Source organism: Hemitrygon akajei, chromosome 13 (assembly GCF_048418815.1).
Source record: "Hemitrygon akajei chromosome 13, sHemAka1.3, whole genome shotgun sequence".
NCBI classification, from domain to species: Eukaryota; Metazoa; Chordata; class Chondrichthyes; order Myliobatiformes; family Dasyatidae; genus Hemitrygon; species Hemitrygon akajei.
Genome location: NC_133136.1, coordinates 83,246,488 through 83,268,812, shown reverse-complemented (window position 1 = coordinate 83,268,812; position 22,325 = coordinate 83,246,488). Strand labels below are relative to the sequence as shown.

General features: G+C 40.1%; 1 protein-coding gene across 2 annotated transcripts in view; it reads right to left on the bottom strand.

Moving 5' to 3' along the window:
• The window catches only part of rab28 (RAB28, member RAS oncogene family), a 122,909-nt gene extending 102,195 nt beyond the window's left edge, over positions 1–20,714 (bottom strand). The window contains exons 1-2 of one of the 2 annotated variants that reach the window (XM_073064996.1): positions 19,899–20,714; positions 16,262–16,358 (exon numbers count right to left, since the gene is read on the bottom strand). In XM_073064996.1, coding sequence (XP_072921097.1) covers positions 16,262–16,358; positions 19,899–19,973 — 172 coding nt within the window. In that variant the 5' untranslated portion in view covers positions 19,974–20,714. The remainder of the gene's footprint in view (positions 1–16,261; positions 16,359–19,898) is intronic. The other variant, XM_073064997.1, reaches the window with a different exon arrangement.
• Between the last annotated feature and the right edge of the window lie 1,611 nt (positions 20,715–22,325).

The window sequence follows — 22,325 nt, the reverse complement described above, 5'->3', positions numbered from 1 at the left end:
TGATCACCATTTACTTACAGATGTTATCGATTGTAAATATGACTCCATTATCATTTCTGACCATGCACCTTTGAAGCTACCTATTAAGATAATGGACTCATCCACTAATGCTAAATCTTGGAGGTTCAACTCTATTTTATTGCAGGACTTAGACTTTCTTAATTTTATTAAACAACAAATTGATTTGTTTTTCTCAACAAATTCTACAGCAGAGATCTCTAGTGGAATTTTATGGGACACTTTTAAAGCATTTATTCGTGGACAGATTATTTCATACTCTGCTGGAGTTAGGAAACAAACTAATTCTAAAATATTAACATTGGTTGATAAAATCAAAGCAATTGATAAGATTTATTCAGTGACCCCCCCCCCAGCAAAGAACTTTATAAAGAAAGAGTGGAACTTCAAATGGAGCACAGTTTGTTATTCTCCTCTTTGATTGAAAATCAGTTAATTAAATCCAGAACCCAGTTTTATGTACATGGAGATAAGTCTGGCAAATTATTGGCTAATCAATTGAAAACTGCTTCGGTTAAACAACAAATTACTAGGATTCGTAAACAAGATGGCACTCTGACGATCGACCATAAAGAGATAAATAAAGCCTTTCAAGATTTTTATAATTCTTTATATCAATCAGAACTTGTTGAGGATTCTTCTATAATAGATGAATTTTTAAGAAAATTGAATATCCCAAAATTAACAACAGAGGATAGTGTATTCCTAGATGCACCTATTACGGAAACTGAAATAAAAAAGGCTACTTTTTCAATGAATTCCGGTAAAGCTCCTGGTCCGGATGGTTATACTGTAGAATTTTTAAAATCTTTTTCCTCTATACTTTCTCCTTGGCTTTGTAAAATTTTTAAAGATGTGTTAACTATAGGTAATTTGCCACAATCTTTTTATGAAGCCTCTAATTCTTAAAAAAGATAAAGACCCCACTGAATGTGCATCCTATCGGCCTTTATCCTTGCTGAATACAGATTTTAAGATTTTTAGTAAAATGTTGGCCACTAGATTAGAAAATATATTACCTCGAATTATTTCTGAAGATCAGACTGGATTTATTAAAAACCGCTACTCATCTTTTAACATTAGAAAATTAATTAATATTATTTATACTCCTTCGCCCAAAATACCAGAATGTGTCATTTCCTTAGATGCTGAAAAAGCATTTGATAGAGTTGAATGGCCATATTTATTTAATACGTTGCAGCATTTTAATTTTAGTTCGCAATTTATATCATGGATTAAATTAATATACTATAAACCCTTGGCTTCGGTCTTTACCAATAATCAAAGATATTTTTTTTAGTTATTCCGTGGTACAAGGCAAGGCTATCCTTTAAGTCCTTTACTATTTGACATTGTTTTGGAACCTTTAGCTATAACTATTCGTGAATCACCTAATATTTTGGGTATTACTCGTGGGGAAGTGACGTATAAGTTATCATTATATGCTGATGATTTGTTACTATAAATATCCGACCCTGAGAGATCTATTCCTGCTATTTCTTCCTTGCTTGCTCAGTTTAGTAACTTTTCTGGTTATAAATTGAATTTTAATAAGAGCGAATTATTTCTATTGAATATGCAAGTTCCAATTTATAAACATTTACCATTTAAAGTTGTCACAGATTATTTTACTTATTTGGGTATTAAAATTACCAAAAAACAAAAATTTATTTAAAGTTAATTTCTTATCTTTAATTGACCAAATTAAGCAACTTGTTACCAGGTGGTCTCCATTATCTTTGTCATTGGTTGGTCGAATTAATACTATTAAGATGATGGTATTACCCAAATTCTTATATTTCTTTCAAGCATTACCAATTTTTATTCCTAAATCTTTTTTTGATATTATTGACTCCAAAATATCTTCCTATCTGTGGCAGAATAAAAATCTTAGACTAAGCAAAAAATATTTACAGAAGCCTAAGAAGGAGGGTGGTTTGGCTTTGCCAAACTTGAGATTTTACTATTGGGCAGTTAATATACGATATTTAATATTTTGGACACAAGAATCGACTATAGCAGCTTGCCCACAATGGGTAAATTTGGAATGTAAATCTGTACAAGACTTTTCATTGTTTTCAATTTTAGGATTTTCACTTCCTTTTTCTTTATCTAAATTGAATAAACAAATAACTAATCCTATAGTTAAACATACATTGCAAATTTGGTTTCAATTTCATAAATTTTTTGGCTTGATTAAGTTCATCTTATCAAGCCCTATAATATCTAACTTTCTTTTTCGGCCCTCTTTTATGGATCAAGCCTTTGTTTTATGGAAAACAAAAGGTATAACATGTTCTCGTGATCTATTTTTAGATGATAGCTTTATGTCCTTTGAACAGCTATCTAATAAATATAATTTACCTAAAACTCATTTTTTTAGATATTTGCAAGTTAGAAATTTTTTGAATAATGAGTTACAGTCTTTTCTAAAACTATGTCCATCGGACATTATGGAAAAATTTTTAGCTCTGAATCCTTGTCAGAAGGGTTTAGTAGCTGTCATTTATAATATGATCATGAAAATACAGCCAGAAGTATCAGAAAAAATTAAGAAGGAATGGGTAAAAGAACTTCATTGTCTTATACCCACCGAGCAGTGGGAGAAAATTTTACAATTAGTCAATTCTTCTTCTATTTGTGCTAAACATGCCCTAATACAATTTAAGGTTGTACATAGAGCTCATATGTCTAAGGATAAACTTGCTCGATTTTATTCTTATGTTAATCCAACCTGTGACAGATGTCATTCTGATGTTGCTTCATTGACCCATGTTTTGGTCTTGCCCTTGTTTGCAAAATTACTGGAAAGATATTTTCAGTATTATTTCAACAGTTCTGAATATCAATATCCAACCGCATCCTATTACTGCAATTTTCGGTTTACCGATGGCGGATAATAGTCGTTTATCCCCCTCATCTCGACGGATGATTGCATTTGTTACATTAATGGCTAGAAGATCTATTTTATTGAATTGGAAAGAAATTAATCCTCCAACTATATTTCAGTGGTTTTCTCAAACTATCTCTTGTTTGAGCTTAGAAAAAATTAGAAGTGTTGTCTTTGATCCTTCAGTTAAATTTGAAGAGACTTGGGAGACCATTTATTCAACATTTTCATATGAGTTAAATTGTCTTTTCCTAAACCTCACTTTTATTATCCTTAATTATTTGGATGGAGGTTCGGAGTTATTGGCACTACTGTATATATTTGACATAATGCAATGGCCCATGTTGGTTAGTTTTTTTCCCTCTTTTTTTGGGGTTTATTTTTTTACTTCTTTTGTTCACAAAAAAATTAAAATAATTTTTTTTTTAAAAAATTGACTAAGACAATCACTTGCTGTTAGACTGTGCACCGCCTTCACACACCGATGCTGGCACCTCTCGGTATTAGGCAGCAACATGGTCCACATCGAGTCCAGCTCCTCTGAAATTTGCTGAAGGGGTAGATCTGCAGTAGTTAAAGTTCTTAATATCCAGCAGTGTCTTGTAATTGTGTAGACAATTAAAAAAGGCAATACCACCTTTGGTTGGCTCTGTAGAGGCTGCTCATCAAGAAAAGCATTACAAGAAATTCATACTTAATCCTATTTTATGCAGTTACTGCACTGAAAGTGGCCTCAAATTTCACAAAATAAAATTATTTGCTATTCTACGTGTGTGCAAAGATGGCAGTCAAAATTTCTCTGCCTAGGTTGCATCACCAACATCAATTCAAAGCATGCATTTGGGAAAAGAAACATTCAGCCCAGCTTTGATGTCCTGTGATTCTATAGCTCATCAACAATTACCGTAGATTTCGCACTACAGAGCGCACCTGATTAAAAGCCACTGGCTCTAATTTTAGAAATAAAATCAATTTTGTACTTGTACAGGCCGCACCGGATTTTAGGCCGCACCGGATTTTCGGCCGCACCGGATTTTCGGCCGCAGGTGTCCCACGTCGTAATATGAGATATTTACACAGAAAGATATTACACGTGAGGATTTTTTAACTTTTAATTAAATCCATATGGTAACATAAACAAATACATATTGCAAATGCTTTTTTTCGAACCGTGCCTGTAACGCGGCTACTTTTAAATATACGTTGCGTATACTTTTTTACTGAACAACATTCCAATATCTCCTAACGACTGGTAAAAAATATATATACTGCAGCCTACCAGGAAAAGTTTTTGATCGCCTTTAACTTAAAAGCAGCGTTCGCTCAGATCTAATGCCGCTCCACCCCTCGCCCCCGCCTTCCCGTTTATCGCAAACCGGTATCCCACAAGACGCGGCGAAACCGGGTGTGACGTCATAGCATCCCGCGATGTAGTACAGAAAACAAATATAGTTAAAACACTTCTAACTTTAACTAGAAAATGAATTACTAAGCGAAAATATTATAAACTAAATAACTGCCATAAAGGCAGCACAATGCTTTTCTTCGAGTGTTTTCCATGTTGATGAGGGTGAGTACAAATGACTGATTTACAATAATTTAATTGTGAAAGTGCGCTTGATTTATCGTACAATTTCATTGGACCTCTGTGAACTACTCATCAATTTTATTGGTCTACTGTTACGAGGCAAAATGTTTTTGGCGGCATGAAAAAAATCATGCATTAGCCGCACCGTAGTAAAGGCCGCAGTGTTCAAAGCTGTTCAAAATGTGGGAAAAAAGTAGCGGCTTATAATCCGACATCTACGGTATTGTTGTTGCATTTTGTTTTAAAATGGCCAGTGGAGTAAGAATGTAAAGGATAATGCCAACTCCAGCAAGGAATCGTTATTTCTTCAAAAGTCAGAAGGAAGGGAAAGGCAACTTGAATTTTGATATGCATCACAAACATATTATTTTTAAGGACTTTATTCTAAATAAGTAATAACTTAAAATCATTTGTATTCACAATCTCTCCCCAGGTTACATATTTTCTTTCTAGCACTGAGATCAGTTTTCAAAACTTCCTTCATGCTTTTGTTTTGAGTAAAGAATAATGTTTGCTATACTGCTGAGTCAATGGCAATAGTTTGCATAATAGTGTATATCGAAAGGCAAGTTATTTCACATACTTACTATTGGTGACAATGGGAAAATCTTACCAGTCATTTCATTCTACTTCATGTTGTAGGTATGATATTTGCTCACAATAGGAATGATACACCAGAGTGTGTAAACATGGATTGCAAAGCTAAGTAATTGACTTATAAGGCCCATGTGAGATTTGAAGCAGGACTCCAGGAGAGGCATGAGTAAATAATACTTGCAGATATCTCAACATATCTGTGTAATTAAGAAAGATAAGAATTAAGTATTTTTAAAAACAGACATTCTTTGTGATCAACTACAATGCGGTTGAAATTCCTCAATTAAAAACCTGAGGATCTTTGAAACCAATCTAATCTACATCCTCACCACTGCAAAGTAAATACCAAGAGGCAGTGAAATTCATTCAGAGGCAGATCTTGAAACAACCATACATAGGTAAAATGCTAATGGAATTGGACAGGTCCATTGCTGTCAATAGGCTGATACTGTTTTTGAAGATTTTGCAGAAGAGTGCAGATTTAATGTTAGAAAATTTCATTTCAAGGTATACATGGCAGACAAAATTTCAAAGTGTTTCTTAAGGATATCTAATGAAGTAATTAGGAAAAAAATAAGCAGCCCACGGTTAGTTTATATGTGCTTTCAGCATTTTCCACAAAACATAAAAAGCAGATGCTTGATTCATTCTCAAAAAGCATGTAGAAATGTGTGAAAATTTGCTGCTAATCCTGAAAGTTAATTATCATATCAACTGCTATTTTCTTTTTTTGTACACTGATGATGTTTTCTGTTTCAACCAATTTGGATTAATTGACTAACAAGTTTAATTAAATAATGTAAATTGTTTCTGTGCACAGAGCTAATAATGTGAATTATATGAGTAAATCATAGCTGTGTAATTGGGAATATTGGGGAAAAATGCAGGATAGCTCATTACAGGATTCAACATATTAAAGGCACATTAAAGTATGAACAATTATTGAATGTTCTTTCTTTAGCAATAATACCAATATTTAGCACATATAAGTATATTGCTAAAATAAATAAACTACGATCTACTGTTCAGTAATTATGTTGGCCATGAAGGAATTAAAATATGGAAGAAAACATCACACTCGAATAAGTCAAGCACAGTGGAAACAGAAAAACCAATTGCCTTTGTTCTTGCCACATGCTTTAAGGAATGGAGGCTGCCATTTTGCAAAGCTGTTCGGTAGCCTCCATCTCGGAAATGTCTGATGAACTGATTCTTGTTCTGGGATGACCTGATCAGAGCATTTGAATGTGGACACGAGGAGTTTCTGCTATTGATTTGATAAACCTGAGACCAATCTCAAATAAGCTGTGAATTGTGTACTATAGCAGGCTTGCAGAAATATTCTCATTATCTCCCATTGTCTGCGTGACCTGGTTTGAACCACAGTAAAACAGAACAAAGAAGTCACCTAAAGCACAACGTTGTATAGCTCTTAGACTACATCCAATGGAAAACCAACATAGGTCAGTCAGATGACATCATGCCAACAAGATTGAAATGCAACATTTGAACTGATAAGTGTTTAAAAGTAAGGAGCTTCAAATGCAGAGCAGCAAAGAACTCTAGAACTAACTATCATAAGGAAAAGTCCCCATGGCGGGGCTGAGAGAAAAAGGATCCATCATCTGGCCAATGAGAGATCTCTCTACCAGTGTTATAAATTGGAGAACAGGTCTGAGTGAGTACTGGTACTAGGAAACAGTAGAATTCATGTTTTAAGCTGTTGGCCTGGGGTCCACATAGTTAATGTTGTTGTTTGTGCAGAGACAATAAAGTGCAAGCTTTGATTAATTAAGAATTGCATAGCGAGTTGCCTAACCTAGTTCCATTTATGAAGTCAACAATTACTTCCACCGCAATCCTTGCAAATTCTTATATATAGTTACTCACTGGCTATGTACTGATTTATTTTTCAAGAAGTTTGTCTCATGTCTTTACAGCTTCCAAGAATTCATGCTGCTTTTGTGATGGAAAGGCTGAGCACTTCACAAAGACTCTGTTTTGGCTAGAGGGCCTCTCCCCCATATTTGGGATCCAGCCATCATAACCCTCACCCCGTGGTATTGGGAATTATCAAACTGAAATAGACTAATAGTTTTGATTGTCTGTAACAGCACTAACACTCTCACAAATCATATGGTTGGGAGCAACAATCATGTCTGCAGTGAAAAAAAATTGCTAGAGGATCTCAGTGGGTCTGCAGCATCTGTGGAAGGAAAAGAGATAAGTCAACATTTCATGTCAAGACCCTGTACAGTCTGCTATGTCCATTCAGAGAAAGGGACATGAAATCAATCTCAGAATGAATTAACTGAATTATTGGTGAGCTCATAGCAGAGTTACAGCACAGAAGCCAAACTAACTATGTAGCCCTGTTATTGACATTAATTGATCATGTATCAAGGCCGAAATTGATCATCATTCTTGATCCACATTTCAATGGGCTCACTGTGAACAGAGAGAAAGCACAGCGTATAACATGCTTTGATACCTCATCGCAATATGTGTTTCAGTTGCAATCAGCTAATTATCATTGCAAGATATCAATGAAAAGTAAGTTCAGGGGTGTTAATGTTAGCAAATTATAGGAGAGGTACATAGAAACTATTGTGTTAAACCACTATGGCCTCATTACAAATCATGCAATGACTACTTTGGGATGAATAAAACTGATACAATTGTTGTACTAATTTCAGACAAATATTGTGCTAAATTCATTTCATCCTATCAAGAAAACAAAATTGCAATGTGAGATTAATAAAGTTGTTGGAAATAATGTAGAGTGATCATAGAGCGATGGAGTCAAAGATTTGTACAATACAGAATCAGGCCCTTCCACCCAACATGTCCATGATGACCTTTTGGCCATCTACACTAACCCCATTTGCCTGCATTGTTCATATCCTTTAATCCCTTGCCTTTATAATGGTCTATCTAAATGCCTCTTAAAAAGCAGTGACTGTATCTGATTCCACCACCTCCTTTGCCATCACTTTCCAGGTATCATCCAATGTTTTGTGTAAGTAAATCTTACTCCTGAAATCTCCTTCAAAACTCTTTTCGCTAATCTTACACCTATGCCTTCTTGTTTTTGATAAACCTAACCACTGGTAAAAACTCTGACCATCTACCCTATCTATGTATATACTCTTTAATCCTCTACCTCCTAAAACAGACACAACTTGTCCAATTTCTCCCCGTAACTAGCTAAATCCTCCAATCCAGGTCAAGTTCCTCTGCACTCTCGACAGCACAACAGATGAGCATGAAAGAATTTTCTTTTTAATGCACGTTTTGGAAATTTGAAATAAAAATGTAAAATATTGGAAATATGCAGTATATTAGGTAGCATCTTCTGAAAGACAAACAGAGTTAATGTTTCAGGTGCAAAGAACTTGGTCAGAACTGGGAAGAAAACAAGTCAGTTAATATCAAACCACAGGAGGGTGGGAATGGAATGTTTAAAATAATGGGACTATCTCTGATAAGTTTACCTTCAGGCCAACGTTAAGTGAGATAATCGGGTTGATGGCTTAAGGAGACAGAACATGTTCTTTTATTCACAACAGCTATGAGAAGAGAGTAGTTGGAAAGTGAGAACACAAGCATGTAACTTTTGTAACCTGGCAGATCAGGCTATGTTCATGGAGAGAGAAAAGTTAAGATGACCTGGCCCATTCTGCTACAGACAGAGAAAGCAAGTTGTCTAATGTTAAAGGGTTCAAAATTGATACCAGAAGGCACCAAATAACCAAGAAAGGAGAGACTTAAACTGGATGTCAGTTAGTGTCTAAGGATATATGCTGTATATTAGTAAATATTCAAAAACATATATAGAGGTATGGAGAAGTGAAAAGTTGGAGACAAAAATAGTGATAATGAAGAACAGCATTAACAATAAAAAATTATGATTTTTCCCCAGTGCACAATGAGACATCAATAAAACATCAATATGCCAACAAGGAGGTGAGAGAGATCTGAGCAGAAAAGAACATTCAAAGTCAAAGCAATTGTTTTCTCAAAGTACATACATGTTACCATATACTACATTGAGATTCATTTTCTTACAGGCATTTATGGGAAAACAAAGAAACAATAAAATTTATGAAAAACTATACATGAGTAAAGACTGACAAAGAACCAATGTGCAAAAGACAAGTTATGAAAAATAAATAAATAAACTAACTAACTCTAATACTGAGAGCATGAGTTACAGCATCCTTGAAAGTGAGTCTGCAGGTTGTGGAATCAGTTGAGAGTTAAGGTGAGTGAAGTTATCCACACCAGTTCAGGGTAATAAGCTTTTCCGAATCTGGTGGTGTAGGACCTAACGCTCCTGTACCTCCTGCTCAGTGGTAATAGTAAGAAGAGAGCACGGCGTAGATGGTGGGGATCCTTGATGATGGATTTTGTTAGCACTCTTTGTCAATGTGCTCAACAGTGGGGCTGGTTTTGCCTGTGATGGACTGGCTGTATCCACCAATTTCTGTAGGCTTTTCAGTTCCTGGGCATTGGTGTTTCCACACCAGATCATAATGCAACCAGTCAGGATTCTCTGCACTGTGCATCTATAGAAGTTCGTCAAATCTATGCAAGTCTAAGCAAAGTTCGTCAAACCTAAGAAAGTAGAGTTACTGTCATGCCTTCATTATGATGGCTCTTATGTGCTGTTCCTGGATAACACCAAAGAGTTTCCAGTTGCTGACCCTCTCCACCTCCGATCGCCTAATGAGGACTGGCTCATGGACCTTCCGCTTCAATAATCAATTTTTTAGTTTGGGTGACATTGAGTGAGAGGTTGCTGTTATGGCACGATTCAACCAGATTTTCAATCAACCCCCATACACCTATTCGTCACCACTTTTGATTTGGCCAATAACAACGGTGGTATCAAACTTAAATATGGTAATGGAGCTGTACTTAGCCACACAATCATAGATACAAAGTAAGTAGAGCAGGATGCTAACCACGCAGCCTTGTGGTGTACCTGTACTGATGGTGATTGTGGAGAAAATGTTGTGCCTGTCTGTACAGACCAAGTGATAAGATTGAAGATCCAATTACATAGGGAGGTATCACGGCCAAGATCTTGGAGCTTATTGATTAGTTTCGAGGGCATGATAGTGTTGAAAGCTGAGCAGATGTCAATGGGGAGCACCCGGATGTATGTGTTCAGGGTGTTCCAGAGCTGAGTGAAGGGCCAATGAAATAGCATATGCTATTGACTTCTCGTGACAGTAGGCAAATTGGAGTGGACCCAAGTTACTCCTCGGGCATAAGTTGCTGTTCTTGGTGACCAAGCACTTCATCACGGTGGATGTAAATGCTACTGGACAAGAGTCACTGAGGCAGGTTACCACATTCTTCTTGAGCACCAGTATGACTGAAGCCTGTTTGAAACGGTTGGGTAACTTGGACTGTGAAGCGAGAGGTTGAAGATGTCCATAAACATACCTGCCAGTTAATTAGCCCAGGACTTCAGTATGCCATCTAGGCCAGATGCTTTCTGTGAATTCACCCTCCTGAAGGACGCTTTCATATCAGCCTCAGAGAGTGAAATCATGTAGCGGTCAAGGGCTGTGGGGGTCATGAAGGTGCCTCCATGTTCAGTTGTTCAAAGTGAGCATAAAAGGCACTGATCTCATCTGGGAGTGAAACCTTGTTATTTTTTTATGTTCCTTGGTTTTATTTTGTAGAAGGTAATGAAATTAAAACCCTGCCACAGCTGTTGCACATCCTTTTGTGATTCAAGTTTGGTCTAGAATTGACACTTTGCATACAAGATGACTTTCTGGAGGTCAGAACTGGCCCTCTTGTACTTTCCAGGTTACCAGTCCTGAATGCCACCAACCTGACCCTCATCTTTTGGTTCATCCAGGATTTCGGGTTGGAGAAGAAGCTGAATAATTTCAGAGGGATACATATCTCCACAAGTGTCTTTATAAAGTCCATGACAACCATTCACTCAGGTCCTCTGATGAGTCCTTGAACACAGCCAGTCCACTGACTGAAAGCTGTCCCCTAGCTGCTCCTTGACCTCTGATGGCCACCTCTTTGTTATCCTTGCTTTTGGTGTCTTGCTCTTTAATCTCCAACTATATGCAGATAGAAGGGGAACAGCATTCATCAGATTTGCCAAAATGCAGTCGAGGGAGTTTCATGGTAGTACAGCAGTGATCGAGAGTGTTGGGCCCTCTGGTGCTGCGTCTGATATGCTTATGGTAGCTGGGCAGAGATTTCTTCAAGCCAGCCTGATTGAAGTTCCCAGGAAGGAAGTGAAAGGCGTCAGGGTAGGCCATTTCTTGTTTGTTAAACATGACACTCAACATATCACACAGTAACTTGACATCTGCCTTTGGTGATATGTAAACTGCACACAGAATCACAACAGAGAGCTCTCTCGGTAAGTAGAATGGTTGTCAGTTAATCATTAAATGTTTCAGGTCCGAAGAAGAGGGGTGAGACTAGACCACTACGTCCCAACACCACAATAAGTTTATCATGAAGCAGATCCTCTGCCCTTCCCTGATGCTGCTGACTGGTTATCCAGTGAACTGGGAAACCATCAGATCGAAGCACAGTGCCGGGGGGTGGGGGGGGGGAGCAGCAGGGGATATGTCTCAGTGAAACAGCTTCATTTCCCTCCTATACAACAGTCTTTCCCTTAGGTCCTCTGTCGTGTTCTCCAGTGACTGTATATGCTAGGGAGAGGTAGACCTGTTCCTCGTTACTTCAGCCTGGTCTGAAATCCACCCTCACAGTCTACGGTGGATAACCAGTCAACTTTAGGTGTCATACCTGCATTCCTGAGAGCCAAGTTTCCCAAATTCTTCAGGTTCCTCAGCAGATCATAAGATCGCAATTGCATTTAGATGTTTCAAAAGTGTATTTCTTAAAGGAAAATTACAGACTGCAGCTACCAGTGATAACAGTTCAAAAGATGTACAACTGGAGTTCCGATGACATCATCGTCGAGAATGGCAGCTTAAGTCACTAGCTCCTCTGGAAAAAAGCATATTAAGCCCCGTTATCCCATCAAATATAATATCTTTCCAAAAATATTTGAACTGAAAAGAGGGGCAAGAATGGGGAAAAGGAATGGAAATAAAAAAAGCAACACTGCGGAGCCTGCGTCCGAGAGGAGTGCAGCAAGCGGCTCTCCTACCCGACCGTGAGCTAGCGAGGCAGCTGCTGGGCCTCGCTCAGGCGAAGGGCGAATATCTTTGAAATCCTGAAAGAAATAATGGAGGTCCAGAAAGAAATAAAGCAGCAGCTCCGTGATATTAAGTCAGAGCTCGCCAGCGTCAATCAAAAAATAGCAGTGGCAGAGACTCAAATTGAGAAGGTGGAAGATCGCGTTCAAAACGTGGAACAGATACTGAGTAAGACAATAAAAATATTACATCACCAAGAAGGTAAACTGCTTGACCTGGAGGGAAGATCACGGCGGAAAAATATCAGAATCTACAACGTTCCCGAAGGAGCGGAGGGCTCGTCTATGACGGAGTTTGTCGGAAAGTTACTGCGGGATGCGCTGGATATTCCCTCGGCTATGGAGCTGGAAGTCGATAGAGCCCACCGCGTGTTAGTCCCAAAACCTACCTAGGATAGAAAGCCACGCTCAATAATAATTAAATTCCTTCGGTACAGCACCAAGGCGGAGATTCTACGAAGGGCTTGGGGTAAGAAGAGAGTGTTTTTCGACGATAAATTAATATATTTCGACCAAGATTACCCCCCCCCCGCCCGCGGTCCTGCAGAAACACAAAGAATACTCTGAAGTAAAGCGAGTACTAAAACAAAAAAAGATTAAATTTCAAACTCCGTACCCTGCTAAACTTCAAGTGTTTTATGACAACAGGACACGGTTGTATCAGACAGTGGAAGAGGCGACTACAGACATGAAGGCCAGAGGGCTGCCCGTCAGCGTGACCAAAACGAAGGAAATCCTGACTGAGGAGTTATCCCGCTCCGCTTGGGAAATAGTGCGAGAATCGAGAAAGCAGGAGATGGGAGGAGGCTGAGAGAAATATATCAGTAAGAGATCGGGAGTTTCCTAAAGACAGTCCTCATCCCCTTCAGAAGAGCCATAAGGTTTGGAACTTTAAAAATGTTGAGAAGCTAAACGGAAGCAAAAGTACATGGTGATATAACTAACTCGAGAAATACTTATTATAATGTGGATTTTATATTACTTAGTTATTATTCTTTATTCACTCACTTACTCCTTTTTCCCCACCAAAATGTGATGTGTGTGTGTGTGTGTCTATATATATATATATATATTTGTGTGTGTGCATGTATATATAGGAGTACACAGGGAAATCTTTTCTGTGTAATGGATTTGTTCACTGGCTTTTATGAATACTGCAATGGGGGCCCTCAACTCACAAGTAGGAGGGGTAATCCCCCACAGCTAGACATTTCCTCTAGCTCAACGCAGGGTCATCTACTACAGACCTCAGGCTTGGAATCACACGTTCGTTGCCATTTTTGTTATTATTTGCATTTCTTGGTTCTTATTTGTTCAGGGAGTAGACCGATTAAGTTTTATTCTAATTTCAATGATACATTGACAGATAAATACAGATGGCTAAGGACAAGGTAAAATTCATTTCTTTTAATGTCAATGGGCTATTAAATCCAATCAAACGTAAGAGAATTTTATCCAATTTGGAACAATTAGATTTATACTGGGAAAAATGGTTTAACTACATAATGCCTCATAGGCCTGATTTTATTCTCACAATTCAATGAACCTGTTGTAAAAAAAAATCACTCCCTACTTGTACATAGTTCTTTCCTCTTGCTTGTTTTTTTCTTTCCACTCTTTTCTATAAGTGTGTACCTCAGATAAATACTTTGTGGAGATTTGTGATATATATGATTATATAATATATAGGTACAATGTCTGAAATACATCTCATGGAAATGTTTGTTTGATGATGAACTTCAATAAAAAAATAAATTACAAACAAAAAGATGTACAACTAGTAGCTTTGTGAGCCGACTGCAAGACATCACCATATATCGCCAGTGCCATCTTGGATACCATATCCCATGAGAAAAAGACATAACATAGGGCCATAAAGACTCTATTGACAATGATTTTTTTAGCTAGCAGAAGTGAGCAAAATCAAAGGAAAAAGAAAAGAAACATTTAATAAACCTTTGAAATCACTAGGCTTCTAAAACCTCTGGCAGTTAGCTACAATGCACCATATATTTTCATCCAGTAGCTGTCCTCCCACCAAACTGTTGAATAAATGCAAAATATTTGTCAAACCCATTATTAGGAAAACATACTTTTGTTTTAGCAAGTTATGTTTAATATCTCCACTATTAGCTGCATGGCACAAACAGGAACCTGAACTCCATAGAAACTGGTCTTAATAACCTCTCTACTCTGTGCCATTAATTTTCTTAATAATTATTTTGGAAACAGTGTCTTCCATATTGGAGATAAACAAACTAATTAAGCCAAAATGGAAATACATGAAAGTTTGCTAATCTCTTTTTTTATTCAAACAGAATATTCAGTTAAAATTAATTGAGGAATGAATAACTAAAATTAGGTATTTAAAGTTGCCTGAAACAAACCTGTCAATTTGTATACCAAATTCCAAATTCTAGTAAGATCAAGGCTAAATTCTTACCCATTTACAATTAATAACCAGAAAACTAGAGTTAAAGTATCCTCGCAAGATTCCTGCGATGCCATGGCAACTAATAAGTGATTACAAATAAATACTGCTTTCGGAGAAATGAAGCATGAGAATGATGTAAAATGCACTATGCTTCTGCCTCAATTGTCTTCAACAGCATTTGAAAATTTCACTAAGGAAATTGAAAATTCCAATTTCCTAACTCAAACCTTCCCACTGTTGAAATAGATGATGAGACAAACCAAGTATAAATTAAATAAATTCACATAATAATCACCAAAAAAATGAAAGAGTTAAAGAACAACTTTTGAGACCATACTTTGATAATGAAACAACATTGGAAATGACAAGTACATTCAGTGCATAATTTTTCTCTTTTTTGTCAGTTATTTTTACGTTTCTTATTTCTGTATTTAATATTTAAATTTCACAAATAATATTCAAAATACAATGTGCTGGAGAATATTTTCCTCATTATCCATATCCTACTCTAAAACTAACAGGAATGAACAATCTTCAAATGGAGTGTTTACTGTGTCATTAATGTCCTGGAAGCTAAGTGATTGTAATAAGACCAAGCTGAGAAGAAATATTCCAATGGACTTAACAGAGAAAATGTTAGAGAACTAATGAGCAAATGTGTTTCTGAGCATTAGACATGAAGAAGGTCATTCTCATTGATTCATATGGGGAAACTACATGGATTTGTACCTTAAGTTCAATGCATGCTTCCACTGGGCATGACTACAAAGTACAAAACCAAGAGGGTAACCTTTTTCATTTCCAGACAGAGCAAACTCTGCCCAATAAAAGCAAACTTATCTCAGCCCCAATAAAGGGAGGAAAATCATTCATAGGTAAAATAACAATATATTTTCTATTTGTCATAGGGTAGTTTACAAGAATATAAACAAATATCATGTACATTTTTATTACATATTGCAGATTGGTAAACATAAAATCAGGTTTTCATAGAATGAGAATGCACAAAAGAGGCACTTAATAGAAATCAGAAACTACATTACACGGAGTTCAGAGGCAGACCGCATATTTGAGAAATTCCCAACACTTAAAATGGGAATTTAAAATTGTAATCCTGTGCCAGGATCCATAAACTCATTTGTGCGGCTGCAAATAAAAATGTAAAGTAAGTAGTATGTTACATTGATTTTTAATTATTTTTGTTCTAAAGGAATATTTTAAAGAAGTTAAAGGGCTGTTCAAAGTTGTTAAAGTTCTAAAAATACTTTGTCTTAATTTACTGGCATTATTTTATTTTTATTTTCAGTGTTTCTGAACAGTAGGGAGAGTGGGTTTTGACTTCTGTCAAAGGTTTACTGGAGGCCTGTCTGACCACATTGCCAATTTAGGTCACATGAGATCTTGGCAAATTCTTCACCAATCTCTCCCAGACACCAGTCTGTTCTCCAAAACTTCTAAATAACATTCCATTGAATACTGATTACACTGAAAATGACAGGCAACATTTTTGAATATTCATACCTGGTAGAGATATTCGTTTCAGGAAAAAATCCAGCCCAATTGTTTGTTTATATTGTTTTCCAAAAGCTTCCTGCGCAAAACGCATTGCCAAAGAGGTCTGTAACAGTAAAGCATTCATCTTAAAATGCATTCCTAATAAAATTACCAAGGACGGTTACAAAGTAATAAAACATGAGAGGAGGGCAGACGACGGGATCTCAGTGCAAAGATATCAGGAGCAGAAAATTGAAAGTAGAGTTGAAAAAGAAAGCAATATGAAGGAACAGGGAGGAGCAGCAGCACCGAAGCAAATGGGAGGGAAAGAGAAGTTGAGACTGGAAGTGGAAGGAGAGTGTTGGACTAAGGGGAGGGTAAATCGGATGGAGTGGGACAGGACAGGAAATGAAGTGGGAGAAGGTGGTGAAGACAGGGGTCAGTGAAGGGGCAGGGCAAACAGGAGAAATGAGAGGAGAAAGTTGAGCTTCAAAGAACATGGTCCTAACCAGGTGTAATGAGAAGCGGAAAGGGGGAGTGGGGAACTGAAAGGTGGTGGATGGAAGCGAGAGAAATGAGAGGAGGGGAAGGGAGAAGGAATGAGAAGGTGTAGGGTTAGCGGTAGGAGGGTTAGTGCGTGGGGGAATGTTGAGAAAATGCAGGGAACAGTGTAAATGAGGAATACTGAGAATTTGGGAATAGAGGTAGAGATTTGCAGGGTGAAAGTGAGAGTGAGAATAGTAATGAAAAAATAGTGAGGGAAACAGTGGGGTATTATTTGCAAGTGGGAATAGTGCGAGTAGGTTAATAGTGGATTAGTGGGGGACATAGTGGGAAGGAGTATGTGATGGGGGATGGGAATAATATGGAGCTGGAGAAAACAGTGTGAGAGGGTAGAATGAGACAGAATGAAGGGAAGAGTGGGATGGGAAGCAGAGGGGATGGGGGAACAGAGGGAGACTGGTGCAGGAAATAGTAGGAAGAGGGAACAGTGGGGTATCATTGTGAGCCGGAAGTGTTGGAGGGGGCCAACAGTGAGGAAATAGATTAGTGTAGAGGGAATAGTGATGGGGAAATAGTAAGAGAAAGTGGATTAGTGCTGAGGGAATAGTGGAGAGGGGTATTAATGCAGAAGGAATTGTGGGGGAGGGGAACCCTTGACTTCCTGTCCAATAGACTGCAACCAGTAAGGCAAGGCAGCAGCACCTCCATGATGATTCGAAACACTGAAGCTCTCTACAAGGTTACACCCTCAGATGCTACTTCCAGTACACTCATAACTGCGGACAGATTCTGCCCTAACTCCATCTACAAGTTGTATTACCATTGTAATGGTCCACATCTCAAATAGCAATGAGTCTGAGTACAGGACGGAGTTAGAGACCTTCGTAACATGACACCATGATTACCTTGCCATCAATGTCGACACAAGCTGATCAATGATTTCAGAAAAGTGGCGGTGCACATGCTCCTGTAAATATCAAGTGTTGAGGTTGAGAGTTTCAAGTTGCTCGATGTGAACATCACCAATAACCTGTCTGGTCTAACAACACCGTTGTCATCGCCAAGAAATGCCTCTGCTTCCTCGAATGCTAAAGATATTCGGCATGTCCCCATCGACCCTTATCAACTTTTGTTGATGCAGCACAGACAGCATTCTTTCCGATACATAACGGCTTGGTATGGCAATTGTTCTGCACCTGACTGCAGGAGAGTGCAGAGTAATGGACACACCTCAGCACATCATGGGATCCAGCCCCCTCTCTGGGGCTCTGTCTACACTGCTGGTTGTCTCAGTAATGCAGCCAGCTGAATCAAAGACCCCATCCACCAAGGACATTCTCTCTTCTCCATTCTCCAATCAGGCAGAAGGTACAAATGCCTGAAAGCACATACCATCAGACTCAACATCTTCTATTCCAATGTTCTCAGACTTTTGAATGGACGCCTTGTATAAGATGGACCACCAGACAATCGACCACATTGTGATCTTGCACTTTATTATTTACCTGCACTGCATTTTTCCAGTAACTTTGCACTTTATCCTACATTTTTACCTTATTCTACCTCAATGCACTGGGTATGGTTTGATCTGCATGAACAGTGTGCAAGACAAGCTTTTCACTCTAGCTTGGTCCACGTGACAATAATAAGCAAATTCTAATACCAATAATGCATGGGGAATAGCGTAAGGGGGATTACAGTGATGAGCGGGGGGAGTAGCCGAGTGGGGAGTAACACAGTGGGATGGAACTGTGGGTGAGAAAGAGGAAAAACAGTGGGAGAACATAATAGTTGAGAATACTGAAAGAGGGTGGAAATTGTAGGGGCAGTAATCATAACCAAGTGGTTGGAAAATCTGGGGTGGGGAGAATATTGGGAGTTGGGAAATAGTGCAAGGCAGCAATACTTTGGGGAAGTAATGGGGCTGTAATATTTCATGTCGGAACAGTGCAAAAAGAGTGTGAAAAAGTGGAGTGTGATAGTGAGTGGGATGGTGGAGGGATAGATAGCATGGGTGGAATTCTGGTAGGAGGGGGATAGTCTGGGAGGGGAATAGCATGGGTGGGGTTAGTCTGGGGGTGAATGGTGTGGGGGGACAGCGTGGGGGAAATGGTGGGAGGGCGACAGCGTGGGGGGAATTATGGGAGGAGGACAAGGGGAGAACGGTGGGTGGGGTTAGTCGGGGAATGGTGGGGGGGTTAGTCCGGGGGAAATGGTGGGAGGGGGAACAACATGGGGGGAATTATGGGAAGGGGACAAGGGGGGAATGGTGGGTGGGGTTAGTCGGGGAATGGTGGGGGGGTTAGTCCAGGGGGAATGATGGGAGGGGGACAACATGGGGGGAATTATGGGAAGGGGACAAGGGGGGAATGGTGGGTGGGGTTAGTTGGGGGAATGGTGGGAGGGGGACAGCGTGGGGGAGTGGTGGGAGGGGGACGGGGGAATGGTGGGAGGGGGACGGGGAATGGTGGGAGGGGGACGGGGAATGGTAGGAGGGGGACAACGTGAGGTGAATGATGAGGGGGAGGGGGTTTAGTGGGAAGAGGACAGGGGGAATGTGGGAGGGGAACAAGGGGAATAGCGGGAGGGGGAGAGCGTGGAGGGAATGGTAGGAAGGGGAGTGCGTGGGGGATGGAGGGTGGGGTTAGTCTGGGGGGAATGGTGGGAGGGGGTTAGTCTGGGGGGATTGGTGGGAGGGGGTTAGTCTGGGAGGATTGGTGGGAGGGGGAGTGCGTGGGGGGAATGGTGATGATTATGTGAAGTGGGAGGAGGAATGATGGTATAGAGGGGGAGGGGGTTATAGTCAGAGGAAAGGGGGAAGGTGAGAAAATAGGTAGTGGAAAGAGAAAGATGGAAATAGAGGGTGGAAGAGTGGGAAACGGAGAGGGGAAAATAAGGTGTGAGGGGGCAAGTAAGAAGGTTAGGGAGGACGAATAAGGTGGGGAGGGAGGGTGGGAGGGCAGAAGCAAGAGGGCAGGGAGAAGTAGAGATGTGAAGCAGAGGTCAAGGTGCTTGGGGGCCCAATGGCATAATTATGGTGACTGAAAGGGGTAGGTAGTTACAGACCAGCGGCTGACCAAGAATGAGACAGGCAGAGTGAAGGCGATCAGATCGGGAGACGGGCCCCATATTTGCCAGGCTGCCAATCACCACCATTCACCTTTCCTGACGCGCCATCCCCGAGGATGACTATCTTCAGCTGACGGTCCTGAATTTCGTCCTCAGAGTCGGACATGACGTTGGCACCTGTGTGCCACTGTCAGCAAGCCACGTGGTGTCCAGTCCGGGTTCCACTCCAGATCCCGTTGGTGAGCTGGTCCAGGTTCTGCTCCGTAACCTACTGGTGAGCTGGTCCGGAATCTGCTCCAGATCCTATTGGTGTGCTGCTCCGGATCCCGTTGGAGTGATGGTCCGGTTTTGCTTCAGATCCTTCAGATCTGGATGCTTTTGGAGTGCTGGTCCGGGTTCCGCTCCGGATCCTGTTGGTCTGCTGCTCCGAGTTCTGCTCCGGATACTGGCGCTCTGCTGGTCCGGGTTCCGCTCCGGATCCTGGTGGTCTGCTGCTCCGAGTTCTGCTCCGGATACTGGCGCTCTGCTGGTCCGGGTTCCGCTCCGGATCCTGGTGGTGGGCTGCTCCGGGTCCTGGTCCGGATCCTGGTGGTGGGCTGCTCCGGGTCCTGGTCCGTATCCTGTTGGTCTGCTGCTCCGGGTTCTGCTCCGGATCCCGTCGCGTTCACAGCTGGAGCTCGCCGTTGCCAGGGTCCATTTTCAGAAACGTTTCAAGACGTGGGGAGTCTCACTCCGAATTCACATCGTTCGGTCACGGGCGCGATGGAGGGAATACAGCTAGCATAACAGTGATTGGAAGTATTTCAGAATTGTTCTATGGTAACCATATAGTCGCATGTATTGTTTCAGCGCCTTCGCTCTACAATGATGTGCAATACTACACTCTTCCCTCTGTGAAGGATGGGCTCTTCCAGTCTGACGCAATTGGTCGCTAAGGGATGAAGGGGTGAAAGTTCACGCAGGCGCTGCTTACGTGCGAGCGGAATGTGGTCGTTTCCATTGGTAATGTCCGAAATTGCTGCTGCCCCGCCAGCGCCTGTGGGGCGAGAACATAGGCTGAAGGTCGATGACCTTCCGTCCGAGTTAATCTTCCGTTTATTTCCATTGAAACGAGGGGATGGGAATCACAGCCGTTTATGGGTTGAAATTACACGGATCTCACGTGGATGAAGATTGGAAGTGTGCGGCAGAATAGTAATTATGGCTATACCCCCTTTCGTGTAAAGATAGTCAGTTACATTTTCTATGGTTAGAATACGAGAAATCTGGTGGCATCTTCGTGATGTTGGTTTACTGATACGCTAGTTAGACCGTAAGACATAGGAGCAGGCTATACGGCTCATGGATTCTGCTCCGCCATTCCATCATAGAATGGGCTGGTGTATTATTTCTCTGAAACTCATTCTCCTGCCTTCTCACTGTAACCTTTCCCACCCGTACTAAGAACATATCAACTTGTGCATTAAATATACTTAATGACTTGGGCTCCACAGCCATCTGTAGCAATGAATTCTACAGATTCACTACCTCTAGCTAAATGAATGCCTCCTTATCTCTTATAAATAGACACCCCTCTATTTTGAAGCTGTGTCCTCTGGTCCAAGACTCACCCACGATAGGAAACTTACTTTTTATTTAGGTCTGTCAGATAGATTTAAATGAGATTCCCACCATGAGTTTCTCATTCTTACAAACGAAGTGGTAGAGCCCAAAGCCATCAAACGTTCCTCATGCATTAATGCTTTCATTACAGAAATTATTCTCGTGAACTTTGTCTGGACCCTTTCCAATGCCAGCACATCGTTTCATAGATAGGGGTTCAAAACTGCTCAAAGTACCCTTGAGTGTGGTGTGACTGATGCCTTATAAAGCCTCAGCATCACATCCTTGCTCTTATATTCTGGTCCTTTTGAAATGAAAAGTAACATTGCCTTTAAATTCTTTAACACCAACTCAATCTGCAAGTAAATCTTTAGGGAATCCTGCACAAGAACTCCCAAGCCTCTTTGCACTTCTGATTTTTAAAATTTTCTCCCCAATTAGAAAATAGTCTTTTTTCCTTCTACCAAAGTGTGTGATCATACAGTCCCCTGCATTATATTCAATCTGCAACTGCTTTCCCATTCTTCCAATCTAAGACCTTTGCAGACTCCTTGCTTCATCAGCACTACCTGCCCCTCTACTTGTCTTCATATCATTCTTAAACATGGTGACAAAGCGATCAATTCCATCATCCAAATCGGTGACATAAAATAGGAAATATATTGGTCCCAGTGGAACATCACTAGTCACCGGCAGCTAATCAGAATAGGCCTCCTTTATTCTGACTCTTTGCCCCCTGCCTGTCAGCCAATCTTCTATGTATGCCAGTATCTTTCCTGTAATACCATGGACTCTTGTAAAGCAGTCTCGTGTGTAGCACCTTGTCAAAGGCCACCTCCAAGTAATCAACATCCACCGACTTCTTTGATTATCCTGCCTGCTATTTCCTCGAAGAATTCCAACAGATTTGTCAGGC